Source organism: Mesoplodon mirus (assembly GCF_964341445.2).
Source record: "Mesoplodon mirus genome assembly, chromosome: 6".
In the NCBI taxonomy this organism is placed as follows: Eukaryota; Metazoa; Chordata; class Mammalia; order Artiodactyla; family Ziphiidae; genus Mesoplodon; species Mesoplodon mirus.
The window spans coordinates 40823659-40848449 of NC_138982.1; the positions used below are offsets into that span (position 1 = coordinate 40823659).

The window sequence follows — 24791 nt, forward strand, 5'->3', positions numbered from 1 at the left end:
TTTTTGCTTACATGTGTCAGTACCAATTTTTGTAAGGAATATAATGTCTTAATATATAGTAGTTTAGTGCCTCTTTAATTGTTCTTTTTCAGAACTTCCTTAGACATTTTTGGTAACTTTTTTATTGGCAGTTGTGCTGGAGTTGTTTCATTTATATATATACTGAAATATACTCTGTTTAAAAGTAAGCTGCAATTATTATGAGACAGGGAAAGCTTTATGCCCAAGGTTGGGTTACACCTGGGACTGAAAATGATGTATTGGAAAAGAAGAGCAAGGAGGACCAACAAAGGGAAGGAAACTAATAAATTTTCCAAAAAAAAAAAAATCTACAAAACAAGCAACAAACAACCCAGAGGTACCCTGGAATAAAACATGCACTTGAATGTTGTAAGTTATTTCAGCAGCCAGCTAGTTTTGTGGGTCAGCATGTATTACCCTGGCTTTTAAGGGTTTGAGAAACATTATCAGTGTTCTGAGCTTAAACTGAAATCCTTGAACTTTCAGTACCTGTGAGCTTGCACCTAAAATTCCTGCTCCTGGCAGGCACTTTAGCAGTCACAAGGAGCCAGCATTAATGAGTGCCCTGGCAGGAGGCAGCACTTATAGAGAAGCTAACACGTTCTGAGAAAGACAGAGATAAACACAGACAGCAAACCACTATCTTTGAGCCTCTTGTCCTTTAAGTTATGTCGAGATCCAGACTTCTAAGTGTCACTTCGGTGGTCTCAAAAACAGGAATCTTGTGTTTGCCACTATTCCAGGTAACCATCTCTCTTTCTGGGAAAATATTTTCAAAGCTACTACTCTAAGGATCTGATTTGTTATAGATTTGTGGTTTGGGTAACAATGACTCTGACAGTTAGAAGATTTCCTTTAAGAATGTGTTACCAGAATCTTAGGGCATTATATAGATTGGTTAAACATACAGATAACAGAATGGTTTATGACCTTAGTCCTATGTCTTCTTTATTTAGTTCTATTGCTATTGAAATATGATGTGATTAATTTTTTTTTAACTTTGTTATGCTGTAAAATTTTTAAAAATCAAAAGTGCTATTGACATAAAATGCTGTGGCAGGATTAATTTAAGACACGTTTACTGTTGCCCAAAGCCATACTTGAAGCTCAACAGTTTTTCAGTGCTAAACAGTGCAGACAGAACCATCTTAGAGTCTATTTTGATTCCTCTGCTCTAGTATCTCATTCTGACTAATCCCTGCATTTCTGTATCTGTGTTTCTTGAATGCAGCGTATCTGAAAGATTTAGGTATGAAATATATTAAGACTTCACTCCCCATTTCTTGATAACTGCAAAGTCTGACATTGGAAGTGAGGTGGTAATAATGTAACACTGTGTACTTCTTGCTAGGGTTTCAAGGAAGTGACTTGAAAGTGAAATGCTGGCTTTATTTGTTTATCTGTTAAGCTGGATCCTAAATGATTTCATCTGCTCATAAATAAAGTTTCTTTATGGACAAAATTTGAACGTTCATTTTCCTCTCAGTTAGTATACAAGTCTATTTGCAGCATTCTAGCAAAAGAGAGTGCAACTCATTTTCTGTGCTTATAAATTGTTCATTACCACGCTCTCTGATGGCCAATTCATGACTCCATCTGCAACTCCACAAATTTCTTTGCCCAGACAAACTTAGTGGAATAAATATGAGGTGCTGAAGAAGATGAGTTTGGGATTAAGGGAAAAAAATGTATCTCACACAAAATTTCCAAGTCTATGATTTTAAATTTTGTAACTTCTTACTTGTATTGATATTTGTATGTAGGGTCCAGGAAAATAAATACTTCACTGACCTCATCAACATAATTTTTAGGGCTACATATAAATAATATTCAACAATTTTTCTCATTGTACATGAAAAGGGTCTTAGTTCAAGAGAAAAACAAACCTATAAGCAAGTCCTCTAGATAGGAGTACTTTCTTTCCTCTGTGACGTGAGTTATTGTAACCTATAAGGCTCAACACAGAAGACTAAGATAATTGTGTTAGAATACTTATGGTTTGGGTCTTTTAAAACAAAGCAATCAAGGTTATTAGTTTTCACCTCTTCTTTGATAAAGAGAAAAATGTAAATCTCAACAGGAATGTCAATGGATCTTAGGTTGGCCTTAGCCTTAGAGCAGGTTAAAATCACTCCCTCCTTCGTTCATGTATTTAATATCCACTAACGCTAAGGGAATGGACTTCAGTTTTCATGAAGGGAACTTGATTCCTTTGCGTGAAAATAATATTCACAAGTAATGAAACTCCTTCCTCTAGCTAAAATGTGAAAACAAAGAAAAATGCAAGGTGCACAAAAGCTCTTTAGATAAAGCAAAATATGCCTATAGAAAAAACAAAGTGTTTTCACACCCACCTATGGTGGTGTGTAGGATAAGAATCTGGCTCCCAGTATATATCTCCTGTCACTGCTGGGCTGGAGAATCTACCCAGAGATTTTTTTCAATTACAATTCTTTCCACCAATAGACTCTGCTGCAGAGCTTTTAATTAAAAAAGAAAAACAAGTGAAATGATATAAACCCACATTGTCTCTAGGCGCTGTATTAAAAGATTAGACATGAGATGTTTGGATTTCATTGTTCTAAACATGTGTTTCAGTTGGTGCTATCGGACTCAACATGTGAAGAAAATGAAATGTAAGTAAATAGCAAGAGCCTCCATGGTTTTATTCAGCATTTTCAAAATTCAAAGAATAAAAATGTCTCAAGTCATTTGAGAAGCCCCAAATGAGTTTCAAATGATCATTATAATCATGCAAGAAAAATAAAAAGTAAATTGCTTTTAAATGCAAATGGCTCAATTTTTCTAAAAGCAGAAAAGATGCAGTTTCATTATGATCAACTTTGTTAAATAAATAAGGGGCTTAGTTGATTTCTAGGTATTTTTGCTCACTGCATTCTCCACACTTGAAGTTTTAAGTGTCCTTTAAGTTCCTGAAAGAATCATGACCTCCTCTATGACTCCATCCACATGTGTAACTCACAGGGATGATGGGAGACAGTTTTCTGGGTAATTTGGTTTCAAATATAAGCAAACTACCAAAGATCTAACCTGTATTATGTGTACCTTTCAAAGTGCTTTTGATATGTTATGTGAATAATTGACACTATTTTCTCACTTTTCATACTGTAGGCTTAATTCTTCTCAGAATTCTATTTGGGAGATGGGGAGAAGGTGCCATAAATAAAGCTGCTGATGATTAACGATAACTGTAATGTACTGAGACTTTGTGCAAGTGTCAGAAAGCACTTCTGCCAAGCCCTATCTTCTCCTGGGAGCAGTCCTCACTGCCAGTTAACTGTTTTTAATTATCATTGACTGTTACCCTCAAGGCTGGGGTCTCCGGGCATTGTCTCCAGATTATGAGGCCATGCTGGGTGGGATGCTTTCCTTGGCCCTGGAATCCTTCACCTATTTCTGATGGATCATCCCATTATTGATCATCTGCTTATTAAATGTGTGCCACTCTTTCAGCTACTGCATGGCTCTCCATTGCTCTTTCTTTGCCTTGATTTTGGACTTGCTTTTTTCTCTGTCTTCTGGTGTTGGTGACATAATGGACTTTTGACTATTGGTGTGCTTACCTAACTTTGGACCTCATGGCTGTCTCACCTTGCCCTTTCATCTTCTGCCTTTGACCCAGAATAATAGAATAAAGAAATTCATAATTGGAAAGGATCAGAAGTGTTGAATCTAATTCCCTAATCAACATGACAGGAGAATATGGTATTGAGGAACTTTATAAGCTAACTTTAGAGTCACTGAGGCTACTGGCCTTTTTTTTCAGGTGAAGAAATTGAGGCCCAAAGAGAGATAGTAACAAATTAATTGCAGGGCTTAAATTAGAACTTAGGTACAAACTTTTTGACTACATCATTTTGCATGTAAATGTCTGTTATATTAGTCATTATTTAATATCATTGCTTTTGAATAAAAACAAGAAACCACCTCAAATATAATGCAAATTAACAGAAAATTAAGACAGAGAAGGCAAGAAAGTGGCTGATTTTGTGGAGAGCTTGTATAAGGTAAGTAAATGTATTGAAGGTAGACACAATATTTCAAATATTTTGCCAACACAGGAAGGTATTTGTGGGATCTATTATTAGTTCTATTTACATTTTTTTCCAGCACAAGACTAATTTTTTCTGCTCTAACCTGATCTATTTATTTATTTATTTATTTATTTTAACATCTTTATTGGAGTATAATTGCCTTACAATGGTGTGTTAGTTTCTGCTGTACAACAAAGTGAATCAGCTATATGTATACATATATCCGCATATCCCTTCCCTCTTGCGTCTCCCTCCCACCCTCCCTATCCCACCCCTCTAGGTGGTCACAAAGCACTGAGATTATCTCTCTGTGCTATACGGCTGCCGAACAATTTATTTTTATAACTGCATTTTTAGTATAAACAATGCATTGCTAAACTTTTTGTGTATAATTTAGATATTATAAGTAATTTAGTGTATGAAATCAAACAAGTCAGAGTCCCTCTGAAAAATTACACATTTAATCTTTTCCCTTCCCCAGAAATAACCATGTACACTGATGTACATGTATGTACATAGATAGGGTATTTTACAAAACATAAATACAATCATACACATATGGGATTCTGTAAATTAATTGCATTAATACATTGCTGATGATAGTCTACCATATTACCTGGCTTGGGGAAGTTAAGTATTTTGCTCAAGAGTAAACAAGTAAAAGGCAGAGCTTGCATCTGGGCCTATGACTGATTCCTGAGCCTGGGATTTTCACTACATATCCACACTGCATGTCCAATATTTAGATAAAATTACACACCTGGTGAAATACCTAGGGATACACAATCCAACCATCCTTTTGGATACTGTACAATTTACCCACCCCAGATTAATTAGGTCAGGCCACTGGTCTCTGGATGATATGATTTGGCACCTGTCCCTCCCCCAAATAATTGTAGCTGAATTGCATTCCGGCTTCTGTTAAGAGTAATTTTTACAAAAAGGACCCATGAAATTTATTATTGCATTTATTCTAAGAGTACTGTGAGAAACATTGTTCCTGTTGTTAAAGACAGACTCTTTATGAAGCCCCATAGTTTGAATTTGTCTCTCATTTCTATAGCTAGAATAGTTGTGCATTTGGTGAATAATGCTGCCTGTTTTTGTTAATTTTAGAGGATACTATATAACCAATTATCTCTTTCATCCTATTAACCATTAGAAAGCTTAAGCCAGATCTGGAGTTCAGTACTAATTTTATATATGGGATTTACTACATTCAGGTTACTAACTGATCTCACTCTTGGCTTATTCTCTTTGTCTGATACTCTCTGTGCTCTCATTTCTAATTTTTTTTTGTATTTTTAATATTTTCTTAAAGCATTTTGGAACACAGAATATTGAATCCATTCAGGCAGTAGTTCACATAGTAATATGAGGCTAGAGATGAATTTTACTCTCCCATTACAATGCTGCATGGTGGTAAGAGACATGAACTCCACAGCCAGACCATTTGGGTTTAAAGCCTGCCTCTGCCACTTCCAGCCATCTTATCATGAACAAGTTACTTAACCTCTTTATGACTGAATTGTCTCAACTGTAAAGTGAGGATTATAATAGTGTGACCCCACTTTATAGCATTTTAAGTTTGAAAGTGAGTTAATTCACATGAAGTTATACAACTGGTTTAGAAGAATGCCCAGCACAGGAAATTATGGATAATTCTAGTAGAGAAGCCAATGAAACAACTTTGCACTCTTCTTCTATTTATCAAAGTAATGAATTTGCAGTTAATCTTAGGTCCACAGATTCTCAGCACTGAGAAAAAAAAATTAAGATCAACTAGTTTAACCATCCCTATAGAGCAGAAATTATCTCTATACATCAAAGTAGGGCATTGGTTGTTCTGGAAGGGACAGAAATAATCTCCTTTGACACCTACTTCTAGAGAGCTCTGATTATTGGAAATGTCTTCCTTAAACGTTATAGTCAGCTCTCACTTCTCCTGGATTTTTTTTTTTTTATCTTTTAGACATCCTCATCCCAATTTGATCAAGCATAAGTAAATCTCTGAGTAAATAACTTTTTCTACACTTGCACCTAAACTTTAAATATTTAAAATACTGATACTGTTCAGACACTTTAATATTTTAAGAACTCAAAAAATTTCTGTTTAAAAATTGAACTTGTGAAAGACATGGAAACAATGGTGAAGAAGGAGGCACATGGAGTCAGAAGACCTGTATTCTAGTTTAAGTTCTTTGGTCAGGTAGTGACCTCCCCATTTCCTTTCCCACTGTGAGTGTCTGTTGCACAGTGTGCAAAATCCTAAAGGTGAAATAAATGATCCCAAAGGAGCCTGCAGTTGTGAAATTGTATGACCACTTTGCATTTCTCCAGCTAACTGCTTCCTGGTCATTTTATTGCATATCAGTAACTTCACCAGTGTGTGCACAGGGTCAGAAAAAGGAAGTAAAGTAAATACGTTCGGATAATTGTTAGCACTTGAAAAAATATTGAGTGGCTCAATAAGAGCCACTCAATAATTGACACTTATTGAGTGTCAAAAAGAAATGACATAAGGTAGTTAAGATTTAGAATTGACATTTTAATAAGTATATGGTCTATTTTTTTTTTTTTTTTCCGTTACGTGGGCCTCTCACTGTTGTGGTCTCTCCTGTTGCGGAGCACAGGCTCTGGACGCACAGGCTCAGCGGCCATGGCTCACGGGCCCAGCCGCTCCGCAGCATGTGGGATCCTCCCGGACCGGGGCACGAACCCATGTTCCCTGCATCAGCAGGCTGACTCTCAACCACTGTGCCACCAGGGAAGCCCTATATGGTCTATTTTTAAATGTAAAGAAGAGAAGCAGAGATTTATATATGGAGGAAGATAAAGCAATCCATACTTTTTTCTGGTCATAAGCTTAGATTTCAAGATTCAAAACCAAGAACCTTGAGCTGTTTTATTGAGCCAGGACACCAGCAGAATTTCCCTACATACATCTTTAAAGTGGGATACTACATTTTAAAGATTTTTTGTATTTATAATATACTATGTAAAAATTTTATGACTACAAAAGTGATGCATGTACATTATAAAAATTCAAACAATATAGAAATACTGAAAATATAAAGTGCCTCACAATACCATCTTCAAGAGAAGCAAGCATTGTTAGCAATTTGGTATATATGTATACATACTAACTGTATAATACCTATGTAGTGAAATCATTATATTTACATAAAAGAAAATATACAAAGTAGAATTGAGCTCTCTGTATTATTTTGTTTAATTATAAATATAAATCTATATTCTCTTTGATGAATGGATAATATTCCTTTATAAGGATGTTCCATTAATTATCTTTATAATCCTTTATTGATGATCACTTGTTTTATGATTTTTTGAAAGTTATACTTCAGTTACCATTTTTCCCCCTGCCATTTGTACCTATATACTTGGCTAAACCCTCTAGGTGCGCACCCACACAAAAGTCTTGTCATCTGAGTGACTGACATTTGTCTTAAATGTTTGTGGTAAAATTTTTAAGTTGATACTTCACATATGTTAAAAAGTCATTTCTGACTAGTATAATAATAAACATGACACACTGCTTCCTTAGAGATACTGGGAGCAATAAATTAGCTGACATTTAAAAATGCTTTCAAGCTGAAAAGTCCTAAGTATTATTTTAACAATGGCTGAAGAAGACATGATTAAGTACAGCTCTATCTCAGAAGTTTATCAGGCTGCGATGAACAGTTTTCCACTAATTAATACTAGAATACTTTAACAGCGGCCCATACACCAAGGTGTGAAAAAAGTCCATCAGCAAACATATATTTAGTGCCCGTGTCTGATATAGTGAGGGACTCTGGAATGAATAGCACTTGAGTGTCTACCCCTAGGGAGTTAAACCTCCTGAAAATTACACTGTGAACTTTGTTTTTGTGTCATCTTTTTAACCTAAACCCAGGAATGACTGAGTTGTGCTTAGATACAAAAATGGTTTAACCATCCTAATGGAAGATCAACTTCTAACTCCTTGGTAAATGGTATGTGTGACCACACACACCCATTTTCCTTTTATTCTAATTTTTTTCTCCAACAGGTTTACAGGCCTGGTTTAGTAATATCTTCCTTACCAAGATATTAAAGGATAATAGAGATTATGAAATTTCCCTGGAGAATTTGCATTTTGAAAAACTCTAGGTCTCTGAATAAACAAAATACTGCGATGGTTATCTGCCTAATGCTTAACACTTATGACATGTTAGCCCTGAAAAGTTAGTCACTACCTTCTCAATTCACAACAGTATTCATAACTCTAGAATCAAGCCTATTACAGTGTAATTATCTGCTTACATATCTGACAGTTTCACATTTACCAGTATTCTCAGTGCCTTAAATGAAGTGGACATTCAGTAAACATTTGTTTAATTATGGGGGGTGCAGTGAGTAGGTGATTGCTGAGGAAACAAGTGTGGTCAGAACAAATACTATGGTCCAGAAGAATAATCCTTGTCCATCTAGAGGCCCAGCACTAACTGCTCTTCCTTTATTACCAGGTGCACAAACTATAAAGATCAGTACACAAATGGCTGGTATATCTGGTAAGGACGTCCTCAATTTGTGTTATAAAACCTTTGGTGGTATATGACACTCTTTTCCTAAATAATTGAGATAGAATCTGAAATCATAGAGCATAAGAAAACTTTAAGGATCATGTGGATCAAAAGAAACATCATTTTCAGGTTGTTGGCCAGTGTTTACTTAAACACTTCCTATGACAGAGAACTTACTATTTTTAAGAATAATAGTTTATTCCCAAGTTGGATATTTTTAGAGGTAAAATCATTGTTCTTTATCTTGAAATCTCCCAAAATGACTCCTCCACTGATTTTAGTTCTGACCTTAAAAGCCATTCAGAAAATGACAAAAAAGGATTGTTATAACTTCCTAAATCTTGGCTTCTGTATTTTCAAAACTAAACATTACCAGTTCTCTCAATTAGATGGTTAGCTCCTCAAAGACAGAGACCCTGTCTTGTCAACCTGTGAATCCCCAGTTCCAACATCTAAAATCTATTTGGTCACTTACCTACTAGTTGAATGAATGAATGGATGGTTGAATGGAAGGAATAATTGATGTATGAGTTAAGGAATCAAGATGCTACTCTTTTGAACAACTCTCTAATTCCTAAAGAGAAAACAGTTAAGATTACTTGGCAAGACTGACCCCCTCTAAGCTCAGAGAACATTCCAGAGTCAGTGAAAATGTATGAGTGGTGGTGGGGGATTGCTTAAGGAATTTGGCCTCCCAGATTGCTTGCATCCAGTCTTGCTGAGTTTTTGCCCCTTTCCAGGAAGTAGCAGGAGTTCTTAACTTCCCAGAATGCTCCACCTCACTCCTCCCCTTCTTCTTCTGGCATAAGGTTCTTGCTGCTGATTTTCCTGGTGGCTCTTCTCTGTGGAGCAGTGCTCTTCTGCCTCCAGTGCTGGCTGAGGAAGCTCCCAAATGGTCCCCGAAGACGCACCATGGCTGTTTTTGCTGTTGGAGACTTGAACCCTGTTTATGGTAAGCTGTCTACACACTTCTAGACTTCCCCTTTGGAAACCTTATAGTTTTGTGTTTGTTGAAAATCTAATCTATGAAAAGCAGGTTTTTAAACATAGAAGAAGACATGGTTTATTGAAGACTCAAAGGCATGCACCGGGAAGAGAGTCTAAATGAGAAAACTTCAGAAGAAAAAGACCCCAAAAGAAAAAAAAAATGTGTCCTGAGGAAATGACTCAGAGTTGAGTATGGGGATAGAACCTAAACATGTCATTCAGTCAACAAGCAGAAGGGAAAAGATACACAGGGCTGGCCACTCCAAGTGAATGGTAAGGTTTAAGGTACAGAAGAGCATCTCTGGGTTTTTAATATCCATCTATCCTACCCCGTGTTCATAGTCTCATTTACAAAGCTCTCCATGTCTCACTTACCTGCAGTAATATTGAATAACAATTTACAGATTATCTGCTGCCACTGCAGAGCCTGAAATACTGGAATTGGACAAGCGAGTGTCAATACTCATGTCCTTTCTCCCCAGACATATTGGCAGCATCCTGATCCTGTCAAACCATGCCCAAACCATGCCTTTCCTATTATTTTCCAGTCTGCATTAAGAGGTATGAAATGGAGGAAAGTATGGCCTTGAGTTATTTGTAATTGCCAGCCTCAGCTGTAAATAGAAAGATGATAATTTTCTGATTTCTGGGAAGTGACAATTGATAGATTATTTCTTCATGTTAAGCAGTGTCCTCATCCAGAGACCGTCTGTTATGAGCCTTTCCTGTTAAGGCACTGCATTGTATACTACAGTTGCCTCAAGAGTGCTTGGTAGAGATTAACAGCTACCCTTCAGAAACTTGGATCAGCATAAGATTTTCAACAGAGCAGAAGCTGAACTGTAAAAACTAACAGCTAAATAGGAAGTGGGGTAAAAATAAACTAAAATGTTTAAATATCAAAATTCAGTACTAAGATTTAGTGATTATATTCACTATTGGATTTTTTTAAGTTATTATTTAACAGGGAAACACACTGTCAATTTGAGAAATGGTTATTTGGAGAAGAATAATTAAAGTCTCCAATGAAAATAGCTTTTTCTCCTAAAATCAAAAACACTTTCCACTGAGCATACAGGGAAATAGGGTCACTGGCCTTCTAACAAAATACGTTAGTCAAAGGGATCAACATGGTCACATTGGTCTATTTTTCTTTATCTAACAAGAGGTATTTAATAAATAAATGCAATTATGTTTCTTCCAACTTGACATGAGTTCCTAAAGAGGAAAATCCACAGCAGTCTTTTCAGCCCTCTCTCATTCTGAGGAAGACTCTTTCACTAGACTGCCTTGAAGCATAAAAAAATTTGTTTTTAATTTTCAGTAAATAAGCTACCCAGTTAGACTGTTATAACTTTTTAGGCAGTTTATGTGCCACAGTTAAATGCCCATTTATCTAATGTTTTTATATTTCCTGGATGGTGGTTTACATACATGCTTTTGAATTTGTCTGAATTTCCCTGAACACATATAAGTGTGAGAAAAGGAGTCAAGACTGAGATAGTACTTCAATAATCTGCATGTAATAGCACTGAGTGCAGTGAGTTACATTAGAGTCACATTCTCTACATTACCCTGAAGTCATTATGGACAGAAAAAATATGTAGGAAGAAATTGTTTAGTATATATATATATGTATATATATATATGTGTGTGTATATATATATATATATATATATATATATATATCACAATTTAATTCACACCTACCAAGCACTAGGCACTTGGTCAGGGGCTTCTCATATATTATCTCTAATTCCCAAATACCAACTCAGAAGAGTGGCTTTTACTTCCCTTAGAGGATGTTATCTACTTTTCTCATTCTACTGTATAAATATACCCCATAAATGTTTGCTGCAGTTCAACTACAGATTGTCCAGAATTGAGGGTAGAGAGAGCAATGAACATTTAGTCAGGGCACACATGGCTTAGCCACCTTATCCCTGGACACTAAGTACAGCTTTATATCCTGAACCTCCAGACATTTCCATTGGGTGATTCCGCAATGGTAGGTGTTGCTCTCCAGAATCCTCACTTCCTCCCTCATTCCCTTCCTCATTCTATCCTTTCCTCCTTAATCCCTCAGGTATAGCTCTGGCTCTTATTTTGCACAAGGAACATTTAACTATTCCTCAGCTTAAATTGCATTACCAAGTTCACTTCTGTTGATGTCCATCTCAGAGAATACAACCTCAGTGGCCTCTTCACGTTTCTTTTTTTTTTTTTTTTTTTTGCTGTACGCGCATCTCTCACTGCCGTGGCCTCTCCCGTTGCGGAGCACAGGCTCCAGACGTGCAGGCTCCAGATGTGCAGGCTCAGCGGCCATGGCTCACAGGCCCAGCCGCTCCGTGGCATGTGGGATCCTCCCGGACCGGGGCACGAACCCGTGTCCCCTGCATCAGCAGGCGGACTCTCAACCACTGCGCCACCAGGGAAGCCCTCACGTTTCTTTTTATCCTCACCTATGCTAGGATCAGTGTTGGGTTATCCCACCCACTGCCCACCTCCCATCCTGCCCTAAGGATGTCCAGAGTGGCTGTACAGGCAGTGAACAGCCATTTACATCATCTTCGATGTGGATATGGCTCTCAGAGCTGTGCTTCTTGCCATTCCTGTTCCTGCTCTCCAAAACAAAACACAAAAGAGTAATTTAGGAAGTGTATTCTCTGTGATCTCTAGTCACCTCTTCTTAACTAGTAATTTCTGTAAACTCTAGAGTAAACTCGAGAGAACCAATATTTTAAGGCAGTCTGAAACCCAGACACACACTGGATTTCCTTTCCACACTAGATTCTCATTACACTTTTACTTCTCCAGACAAAGGATCCTCCCTACCTAATATTTCCATAAAAGGAGGTGCTCTCCAAAGCAGAAGTGAGGGAAATACTACAGGATCTTTTTATGGCTACAGAGGAAAGTAAGTGTCGAACCACAGCTTCTGCCCTCACAACCCTGAAAAAGTTTGTGCTCCCAGCTTAGAGCTGGGTCCACTACTGCTGAATTCATCCATCTACACTGCAGCTTATGGGTTTGTACTTCTTCCCTATAGCCACTGTTCAGAAGCAAGAGAGGAAAATGAGAACTCGTTTGAAGAATACTGGTGACATATTAGAATATAGGATTTCTGGACTCCCTGCCACCCCTTGAGCACAAAGGGGCAGATAGAACCTTCCCTCGTGAATACAGAATGTAGGAAATAAGTCATTTAAAACATTTTATAGGTGAGACTAGATTTGATATATAAACCTCGGGTTCCTCCGAGACCCTCGTTTTATTTCTTCAAAACTTATTTCAGTCCCCCCCACCAGGAAGCCTACACAACCTACTGAAACAACCTTAGCCACTGGGGTCAGACACGAAAAACAACGGGAACTACGAATCTGCAGCCTGCGAAAAGGAGACCCCAAACACAGTAACATAAGCAAAATGAGAAGACAGAAAAACACACAGCAGGTGAAGGAGCAAGATAAAAACCTACCAGACCTAACAAATGAAGAGGTAATAGGCAGTCTACTTGAAAAAGAATTCAGAATAATGATAGTAAAGCTGATCCAAGATTCTATTTCCAAGATCCAAAATCTTGGAAATAGAATAGACAAAATGCAAGAAACAGTTAACAAGGACCTAGAAGAACTAAAGATGAATCAAGCATCAATTAAAAACACAATAAAGGAAATAAAAAATACTCTAGATGGGATCAATAGCAGAATAACTGAGGCAGAAGAACGGATAAGTGAGGTGGAAGATAAAATAGTGGAAATAACTGCTGCAGAGCAAAATAAAGAAAAAAGAATGAAAAGAACAGAGGACAGTCTCAGAGACCTCTGGGACAACATTAAACGCACCAACATTCGAATTATAGGGGTTCCAGAAGAAGAAGAGAAAAAGAAAGGGACTGAGAAAATATTTGAAGAGATTATAGTTGAAAACTTCCCCAATATGGGAAAGGAAATAGTTAATCAAGTCCAGGAGGCACAGAGAGTCCCATACAGAATAAATCCAAGGAGAAATACACCAAGACACATATTAATCAAACTGTCAAAAATTAAACACAAAGAAATCATATTAAAAGCAGCAAGGGAAAAACAACAAATAACACACAAGGGAATCCCCATCAGGTTAACAAATGATCTCTCAGCAGAAACTCTACAAGCCAGAAGGGAGTGGCAGGACATAATTAAAGTGATGAAGGAGAGAAACCTGCAACCAAGATTACTCTACCCAGCAAGGATCTCATTCAGATTTGATGGAGAAATTAAAACCTTTACAGACAAGCAAAAGCTGAGAGAGTTCAGCACCACCAAACCAGCTTTACAACAAATGCTAAAGGATCTTCTCTAGGCAAGAAACACAACAGAAGGAATATACCTACAATAACGAACCCAAAGCAATTAAGGAAATGGGAATAGGAACATACATATCAATAATTACCTTAAATGTAAATGGACTAAATGCTCCCACCAAAAGACACAGAGTGGCTGAATGGATACAAAAACAAGACCCATCTATATGCTGTCTACAAGAGACCCACTTCAGACCTAGAGACACATACAGACTGAAAGTAAGGGGATGGAAAAAGATATTCCATGCAAATGGAAATCAAAAGAAAGCTGGAGTAGCAATTCTTATATCAGACAAAATAGACTTTAAAATAAAGACTATTAGAAGAGACAAAGAAGGACACTACATAATGATAAAGGGATCGATCCAAGAAGAAGACATAACAATTGTAAATATTTATGCACCCAACATAGGAGCACCTCAATACATAAGGCAAATACTAACAGGCATAAAAGGGGAAATAGACAGTAACACAATCATAGTAGGGGACTTTAACACCCCACTTTCACCAATGGAGAGATCATCCAAAATGAAAATAAATAAGGAAATACAAGCTTTAAATGATACATTAAACAAGATGGACTTAGTTGATACTTATAGGACATTCCATCCAAAAACAACAGAATACACATTTTTCTCAAGTGCTCATGGAACATTCTCCAGGATAGATCATATCTTGGGTCACAAATCAAGCCTTGGTAAATTTAAGAAAATTGAAATTGTATCAAGTATCTTTTCTGACCACAGTGCTATGAGACTAGACATCAATTACAGGAAAAGAGCTGTAAAAAATACAAACACATGGAGGCTAAACAATACACTACTCAATAACGAAGTGATCACTGAAGAAATCAAAGAGGAAATTAAAAAATACCTAGAAACAAATGAAAATGGAGACACGACGACCCAAAACCTATGGGACGCAGGAAAAGCAGTTCTAAGGGGGAAGTTTATAGCAATACAATCCCACCTTAAGAAACAGGAAACATTTCGAGTAAACAACCTGACCCTGCACCTAAAGCAATTAGAGAAAGAAGAACAAAAAACCCCCAAAGCTAGCAGAAGGAAAGAAATCATAAAGATCAGATCAGAAATAAATGAAAAAGAAATGAAGGAAACGATAGCAAAGATCAACCAAACTAAAAGCTGGTTTTTTGAAAAGATAAACAAAATTGACAAACCATTAGCCAGACTCATCAAGAAAAGAAGGGAGAAGACTCAAATCAATAGAATTAGAAATGAAAAAGGAGAAGTAACAACTGACACTGCAGAAATACAAAAGATCATGAGAGATTACTATAAGCAACTCTATGCCAATAAAATGGACAACCTGGAAGAAATGGACAAATTCTTAGAAATGCACAACCTGCCAAGACTGACTCAGGAAGAAATAGAAAATATGAATAGACCAATCGCAAGCACTGAAATTGAAACTGTGATTAAAAATCTTCCAACAAACAAAAGCCCAGGACCAGATGGCTTCACAGGCGAATTCTATCAAACATTTAGAGAAGAGCTAACACCCATCCTTCTCAAACTCTTCCAAACAATATCAGAGGAAGGAACACTCCCAAACTCATTCTACGAGGCCACCATCACCTTGATACCAAAACCAGGCAAGGATGTCACAAAGAAAGAAAACTACAGGCCAATATCACTGACGAACATAGATGCAAAAATCCTCAACAAAATAATAGCAAACAGAATCCAACAGCACATTAAAAGGATCATACACCATGATCAAGTGGGGTTTATTCCAGGAATGCAAGGATTCTTCAATATACGCAAATCAATCAATGTGATACACCATATTAACAAGTTGAAGGAGAAAAACCATATGATCATCTCAATAGATGCAGAGAAAGCTTTCGACAAAATTCAACACCCATTTATGATAAAAACCCTGCAGAAAGTAGGCATAGAGGGATCTTTCCTCAACATAATAAAGGCCATATATGACAAACCCACAGCCAACATTGTCCTCAATGGTGAAAAACTGAAACCATTTCCACTAAGATCAGGAACAAGACAAGGCTGCCCACTCTCACCACTCTTATTCAACATAGTTTTGGAAGTTTTAGCCACAGCAATCAGAGAAGAAATGGAAATAAAAGGAATCCAAATCGGAAAAGAAGAAGTAAAGCTGTCACTGTTTGCAGATGACATGATACTATACATAGAGAATCCTAAAGATGCTACCGAAAAACTACTAGAGCTAATCAATGAATTTGGTAAAGTAGCAGGATACAAAATTAATGTACAGAAATCTCTGGCATTCCTGTACACTAATGATGAAAAATCTGAAAATAAAATCAAGAAAACACTCCCATTTACCATTGCAACAAAAAGAATAAAATATCTAGGAATAAACCTACCTAAGGAGACAAAAGACCTGTATGCAGAAAATTATAAGACACTGATGAAAGAAATTAAAGGTGATACAAATAGATGGAGAGATATACCATGGTCCTGGATTGGAAGAATCAATATTGTGAAAATGACTCTACTACCCAAAGCAATCTACAGATTCAATGCAATCCCTATCAAACTACCACTGGCATTTTTCACAGAACTAGAACAAAAAATTTCAAAATTTGTTTGGAAAAACAAAAGACCCTGAATAGCCAAAGCAATCTTGAGAACGAAAAACGGAGCTGGAGGAATCAGGCTCCCTGACTTCAGACTATACTACAAAGCTACAGTAATTAAGACAGTGTGGTACTGGCATAAAAACAGAAAGATAGATCAGTGGATCAGGATAGAAAGCCCAGAGATAAACCCATGCACATATCGCCAACTTATCTTTGATAAAGGAGGCAGGAATGTACAGTGGAGAAACGACAGCCTCTTCAATAAGTGGTGCTGGGAAAACTGGACAGGGACATGTAAAAGTTTGAGATTAGATCATTCCCTAACACCATACACAAAAATAAGCTCAAAATGGATTAAAGACTTAAATGTAAGGCCAGAAACTATCAAACTCTTAGAGGAAAACATAGGCAGAACACTCTATGACATAAATCACAGCAAGATCCTTTTAGACCCACCTCCTAGAGAAATGGAAATAAAAACAAAGATAAACAAATGGGACCTAATGAAACTTCAAAGCTTTTGCACAGCAAAGGAAACCATAAACAAGACCAAAAGACAACCCTCAGAATGGGAGAAAATATTTGCAAATGAAGCAACTGACAAAGGATTAATCTCCAAAATTTATAAGCAGCTCATGCAGCTCAATAGCAAAAAAACAAACAACCCAATCCAAAAATGGGCAGAAGACTTAAATAGGCATTTCTCCAAAGAAGATATACAGACTGCCAACAAACACATGAAAGAATGCTCAACATCATTAATCATTAGAGAAATGCAAATCAAAACTACAATGAGATATCATCTCACACCAGTCAGAATGGCCATCATCAAGAAATCTAGAAACAATAAATGCTGGAGAGGGTGTGGAGAAAAGGGAACACTCTTGCACTGCTGGTGGGAATGTGAATTGGTACAGCCACTATGGAGAACAGTATGGGGGTTCCTTAAAAAACTAAAAATAGAACTACCATATGACCCAGCCATCCCACTACTAGGCATATACCCTGAGAAAACCATAATTCAAAAAGAGACATGTACCAAAATGTTCATTGCAGCTCTATATAAAATAGCCAAGACATGGAAGCAATGTAAGTGTCCATCAACAGATGAATGTATAAAGAAGATGTGGCACATATATACAATGGAATATTACTCAGCCATAAAAAGAAACGAAGCTGAGCTATTTGTAATGAGGTGGATAGACCTAGAGTCTGTCATACAGAGTGAAGTAAGTCAGAAAGAGAAAGACAAATACCGTATGCTAACACATATATATGGAATTTAAAAAATGTCATGAAGAACCTAGGGGTAAAACGGGAATAAAGACACAGACCTACTTGAGAATGGACTTGAGGATATGGGGAGGGGGAAGGGTAAGCTGTGACAAAGCGAAAAAGAGGCATGGACATATATACACTACCAAACGTAAGGTAGATAGTGGGAAGCAGCCGCAGAGCACAGGGAGATCAGCTCGGTGCTTTGTGACCGCCTGGAGGGGTGGGATGGGGAGGGTGGGAGGGAGGGAGATGCATGAGGGAAAGGATGTGGGAACAGATGTATATGTATGACTGATTCACTTTGTTATAAAGCAGAAACTAATAAAAAAAAAAAAACTTATTTCATTGGGCTTCCCGGGTGACGCAGTGGTTGAGAGTCCGCCTGCCGATGCAGGGGACACGGGTTCGTGCCCCGGTCCAGGAAGATCCCTCATGCCGTGGAGCAGCTGGGCCCGTGAGCCATGGCCGCTGAGCCTGCACGTCCGGAGCCTATGCTCTGCAACGAGAGAGGTCACAACAGTGAGAGGCCCACGTACCACAAAAAAAAAAAACATATCATGCTATTCCCATTATTTGCTGAATATATTAGTTGAAATAGTTCTGTTCTTCTGACCTGTGGGTCAGAAGTCTGACTCTCAGGACCCCATGAAAGCTGCCCTCAACTGAGAAGAGCAAAGAGGAGAATTTTGACTGATTACCAGAGGCTGGGATAGAGTGAACTTTACTGATGTTGAAATATATAAAATAGGAAATTTATCTCACTGGGAATTCCTGCCAATATTTCATGGCTCAGGTAGTCAATTTTCTTGATTAGAAATATTAAAGAGAGAAAGGGAAACACTTGGCTTGGGAATCCTTGTAAAATGTGTTTAAGGGAAGCCTTGCCAGCCCAGTCCATCACAGTTTCTGATGAGATTTCTGTCTGGAAAAGGTCCTTAGGAATCTCAGCCAAACACCCAAGGCTCAAGAGCATCTCCTGGATCAAGAATCATGCCTTTTCACAGTTCTCTGCTTGCTTGGTGATCAGATTTCTCAGTTTTCCTTCCCCTTTTATAGGATCTATGTTTCTATATCATAACATGTTATGATGAAGCTCTTTATACACCAATAAAAGGAGAATTAATCTCTCTGATACTCCTGTGGAGGTTACGGAGGAAGTGGACGTATTGTTGGAGAAAAAGGAGAAGGAGGAAGACCAAAATAAGGTCAAGAAAGTGCAGGAGGGGGCTTCACTGGTGGCGCAGTTGTTGAGAGTCTGCCTGCCGATTCAGGGGACACGGGTTCGTGCCCCAGTCCGGAAGGATCCCACATGCCACGGAGCGGCTGGGCCAGTGAGCCATGGCCGCTGAGCCTTCACATCCGGAGCCTGTGCTCCACAATGGGAGAGGCCACAACAGGGAGAGGCCCGCGTGCCACAAAAATAAATAAATAAATAAATAAATAAATAAATAAATAAAAGAAAGTGCAGGAGGAGGGGAAGAATGAAGAGCTAAAGGAGAAGGAACTTACAGTTTGAAGTTGGAGATATTTTAAAGGCAGAAATTAAACCTATTTATTTTATACAAGCACTAAAATTATGCTATTTCTTCTTCCTCAGGCCCACCTCCTCTCCTTGGACCCAGGTCCAGGGTCTCCTAAACAGTTCCTTCTTCTGTTATTTTCCTGCCCCTATCCCTGGCTCATCTTCTGGATCCAGTTTTCCCTTACCATCTCTGCTCTAAGCCCAGAGGGATCCATTCTGTGCTCTCCATCTTTTTGAATGGGATCATCCATGAAGTAGTCTCTGAGACCTTCTTGCTCTCTTCTCTCAACCATCAGAGTCTAACAGTTCTGGTATAATTCATTTTTTTTTAAGCACCTATCTAAGGGGTAAAAATAGTTTAGTGTTTCAAAGATTTCTTATCTCATTATATTTCCTATTTTAATGATGCTTTGGACAACCTCCTTTCTGATAATTCAACAGAAAACATAGGAGATTTTCAACCAGTTTTTTTTTTTCTTTCCTCAAATGTATAAATGGAGAATGAGAACACATGTTGGACCATAGAAAGTGATTTTTTAAAAGGATGTATGCAAATTTTTAGTAAAGATGGAAAAGAAGAGGAGAATATTATTTAAATTCTCACACAAAAATCTATATCCCAAATATCTATTATTTGTGATCAATGCTCTCCACTTTATAAGTCTATACAGGCAGGGTGAAGAGGTAGAAAATACAAGTGATTAAAAAAATAAAATATTTTGGGTTTGTTAGATTAATTGCCTTATTTTTTTTAATATGTATTTAAAAATAAGTAGTGACAGAGGAGTTTTAAAACTTATTAAAAACAATTTTTTTCAAATTCACCAAAAATATAGATGAAAATAAGCTTTCATTGGAAATAAGGTTGTGAAGCTGAATGAAATCCCTTATTTATGAAGAATATGACATTTAAAGATAATGAAGAGAAAGAAGTTTGGGGGTTAGGAGGTGAGAGAAGAACAAAAAGCTTGAAGCAGAAAAAAAATCTAGTGTTCATTAGAGAAGAGAGAATTTAAGAGCTTAGGAGAGGAATCCCAACCATTATCTGTCTTAACAAAAGATAAGTTTTAACAAAAAATAATGTTACTATAAAATCTACATGGAATCCTTTTCTTCCTACCTCACGTGGATCAGAGCTGGGTCCCAGACGAGGCAGCAGGCAGGTCCCATGCCTTTCCTGAGAAGACAGCAAGGTGAGAGCCACAGAGACACCCCTCCTGGGACTCATCCTGCCTTAGCACCTGCTTGGCAAGATCTCCTTGATAATGCTGCCTTTCAACTATCCAATCTCCCTGACCCAATTTCTTCTGCAATTTCAGAAATAATCTTACCTTTTTCTTATTTCAGGGCAAATAGAAACACTAGTCTTCCAGCAATGATTAAATGTGAGTGCTCCCTTCCCCTCTCCCAGGATCCTGTCTTATTTTAGAACCTTTTTTGAAATGGCATTTTCATGTACTTTGTGTCCTTCATGTAAATATTCTGGGACTCATTGTAGGAAAGAAATGAGAGTATTTCCTTTATACACTGTCATGCACGGGCATGATAATAGTAATGGCTCACGTTTATTGAGCACTCATGTGTCATGCACTGGGCTAACCCTTGACATCTCTCATCTCATTTATTCTTCCCTACAACTCTGTGAGGGGTTCAATAACATTCTGAACATTAAAGATGAGGGAACAAAGGCACTTAGAGATTAAACAACAGAGTAGATGGTAGAATAGTGACTCAAATTCAGGCAATATTAGCCACCCCCCTGTAAGAGAACAGAATGACACAGAGAAGGGAACAGAGCAGGAAGAGGAAGAAAGGCATGTTAAAATAAGCTAAGTCCATTGGAGTGATTCTTAATGACTTGGGGAATCTGAAACCTGGCTGTAAAAACTTGGCAGTGAGTGTATTTTACAAAATTAAAAAACAAACTCTAATATCTTAACCAACAGCTCTGTCAAAACCATAGGATTTTTGTAGGCATTTTTAACTGAGCTCTCTCAGGTTCTTAATTTGTCAAAAGACAAAAATAATATCTGTCCCCCTCACAATCACATGATATTGTATGTAAACATGATGTGAAAAAAAATTGAAAAGTGGTATATGTTCAATTTTACAAAAGCTCTCTGAGCTTAGTTCTGTTTATCAAATGGATACCCTGTGGTTTTCACAAGTTTAAGAGCAATGGGCAAATTTGTAGTAAGGAAATAACAGTAAAACTTTTCTATCACATAGAGCAAGTTTCAATGTCTTGTTGCTTGGGGCATGATCTTAATAATGGCAGTGGTGGAAATAAATGTGAGCTAATAATTGTGTCGAGTCAATCTGGTCAACCACTCCAAGGACAATAATAGCCAAATGACCTCTGACTTTGTATTGGATATGCCAGGAGCAGCTCATCTGGAAAATGGACAGTGCTTACTACTGGTATCCATACGGAGGGAAGTACTGAGGCAAGTCTACTTTGCCACTGTTAACTCTATTTTATCAAGACCCTCAGACTTAGCCTTCGTCATCCTAAACTTCCTAACTATTCAAGGCTCTAACTCCAAGAAAGTTTTCATTCAGTAATCTCTGTGTTGTAACATTAGTAAGGATAATAATTAAATCATTATTTAACCATTAAGATAGGATAGTTTGGGAAACACTATTATAAATAAAAGAAAATGCATCATACTCTTAGCATAGTACAGTTCTTGCTATATAGTAATAATGCTAATACTATTATCACTACTAATAATAGTGACAATCAAATTTTTTTTTTTTTTTTTTTTTTTTTTTTTTTTTTTTTTTTGCGGTACGCGGGCCTCTCACTGCTGTGGCCTCTCCCGTTGCGGAGCACAGGCTCTGGACGCGCAGCCTCAGTGTCCATGACTCACGGGCCCAGCCGCTCCGCGGCATGTGGCATCTTCCCGGACTGGGGCACGAACCCGTGTCCCCTGCATCAGCAGGCTGACTCTCAACCACTGTGCCACCAGGGAAGCCCGTGTGACAATCAATTTTAATGTGCGTCAGGCTTTGTTTTAAGCACTTTACATTCATTTAGCTTTGTTTTTATAGATGTAGATACCATCACGAGATTTTTATGGCACAACAAAAAACTGAGGTGTAAAAAACTGTGTAATAACCTAGGAGTAGATTATTCAATTAAATAAATAACCCCTTAAGAAAAGTGTTGAACCAGGAGGTGAGATTTATATTCTAAATATGGCCCCACCCTTCACATATTATAATAATATTTGAATTATTATACTATGGAAATTCATGATTCTAAGTAAATAGAATGCACTCCAAAGTAATAATTTTGAGTAAACTACATATGGATTCCAGTGAAGCAGCTATTGCCTAATATGTAACTACTCTTGGAATCATTTTGATAATTGTGACGTGTTCTTTGGAATCTTCTCAATGGTATTGAATCTTAATCCTTTAAGAAAGAGGTCAGCACATTTTTTTTATATTAAAGGCCAAAATATATTTGATTTTGCAAGTGTATGGTCTCTGTGGGGACGACTCACTTATGCAATTATAGTAGAAAAAGCAGCCAGAGACAATATGCAAATGAATGGACATGTTTGTGCTATTTCAATTTAATATACAAAAGCAGTCAAAGGGCCAGATTTAGTTTAAGGGTGTAGTTTCTTTTTAAAAGGTGAATTTATGGTTGTTATTATTGTTCTGGGAAGAAGAAGCCAAATTATTCCCAGAAAGGTGAAGACCCCTGTGAATAAAAGAAAAAATATAAAGAGAGAAATGGCTATAAAAAATTACTGTTGATTTCCTGTGTGACTCAGAAACAGTCTTTCAAGCCAATACTAATAGAAGACTTCCCAAAGAACTATTGGAATAAGTGCATGATCTCTCAAGGTGATCAGTTTAAGGAAGAAAATGTTTCTTTTTTGATATTTAATGGCTTGTAGTGTGCATAATCTAAAGTCAAGAGCTTTGATTTCAAAATTTAAAATTTGAGAATGCCTTTTGTTTATTGCATGTGTATACTTTAATTGCCAACTTTTCACAACTTGATATTTTTACTATTCATCATAGAGATGTTGAAATTAATTAATTGTGTTAGTTGCAGTTTACAGAGCATACATATAAAATAATGAAGTTCAGAGGTAATACTTTAATGTTTCTAGTGATATTTGCATATCTCATGATGGAAGCATTAGCTAAAATGCCATCAGTGTTTACAGGAATCTTGTCTTCTGATCTTCCAAAAGGGCTATTTCTTCTAGTTTCAGCTGTTAAGTTGTAGATGCTTCTTTATGGCTTAGTCAATGATGGTCTAATGGGTTCATGAGAGCAACTTTCTTGCTGTAATGACTAAACTATCATGGCAGAGAGTGATATGGTTGTAAATTTTTTCTCAAGGGAACAAACAATTTTCTGTTGCTCCAGTGATCCAAGAAATGCCAGATTTTATTAGGCAGTTCATGTGCTTCTGTTTTATGCTCACTAGAAAGATTATGTCTCCACCTTTCTCTTTCCAGGGACAGAAGCAGCTGTGAATCCAACTGTTGGAATGCACCTTCAAACTCAAAATCCTGAGCTGTATCATGTTCCATGTTTTGGTGCTTTAGGCCCCCCACCTCCATATGAAAAAATTCTAAAATCAAGCCGATTTTAGATCTGGATGATTAATTGAAACTATTAGAAATATTTTTAATTCCAAAACATAAAATTTAAGAACAGTTTATCATTTAGTGGGAACTCCTAGAGATCAATTAATGTAGTCTAAAAAAGGACAAATAGACAAAAGCATGAATGTAGGAAAAGAACTTGTAGCATGGAGATGTTTCCGTAGTAAATTCGTGGACTCTTGGTATGTCACTGCTGCTTTATACTTTTATGCTCCTAATCAAATTTCTCCATGTACTCAAATAGGCAGTACTTAACTCAAGGAGTGGCTTCCATTAAGTTTAGGATTCCGCTGTCGTACACATCATAATTTTTTCTGCCTCAATCTCTATTTTAATTTGACCTCTTCCCTAGTATGGAGTCAATAAAATTATCATAATTTAACAGTGACCCAAATAGAGATGCATACATGTCCAGACCGAGAACCAGAAAGAGAATATTTGAATTAGGGTGAGGGGAGAGAGTAGGAAGAAGGGCCATTTGGAGTTGAAGGGTTAAGGATGAATGAAGAGGAAGATTAAAAGTTCAAGGAGTTGTATGTCACAGCCTGAGAAGGGAGAAAGTGTTGATTGAAGCTGAAGGAGACTACTTAAGCTGTGAGACACATGTAATCCCACAGTGTGGAGAAGCAGAGGCTCCCATTTTATATGAGTGAGTGTAGACTCCAGAGCCCAAGACCAGTGCCTCAAGACTTGGCATTTCTTAGCAAACCATGGTAAGAACCCTTGGTATAAATATCAGTATTCCCATTGAGGACCCTAACTACAGAAGTAGCAGTGAGATATCATCAAGT

The 24791-nt window shown here is 37.3% G+C and overlaps 1 protein-coding gene across 1 annotated transcript; it reads left to right on the forward strand.

The window, feature by feature from the left end:
* Positions 1–689: 689 nt before the first annotated feature.
* TMEM207 (transmembrane protein 207) lies at positions 690–23987 on the forward strand (the record flags this gene model as incomplete). Its single annotated transcript, XM_082625263.1, has 5 exons — positions 690–764; positions 2620–2657; positions 8588–8632; positions 9454–9596; positions 23851–23987. The coding sequence occupies 5 exons, from the start codon at positions 690–692 to the stop codon at positions 23985–23987; spliced, it is 438 nt and encodes a 145-aa protein (XP_082481389.1).
* Between the last annotated feature and the right edge of the window lie 804 nt (positions 23988–24791).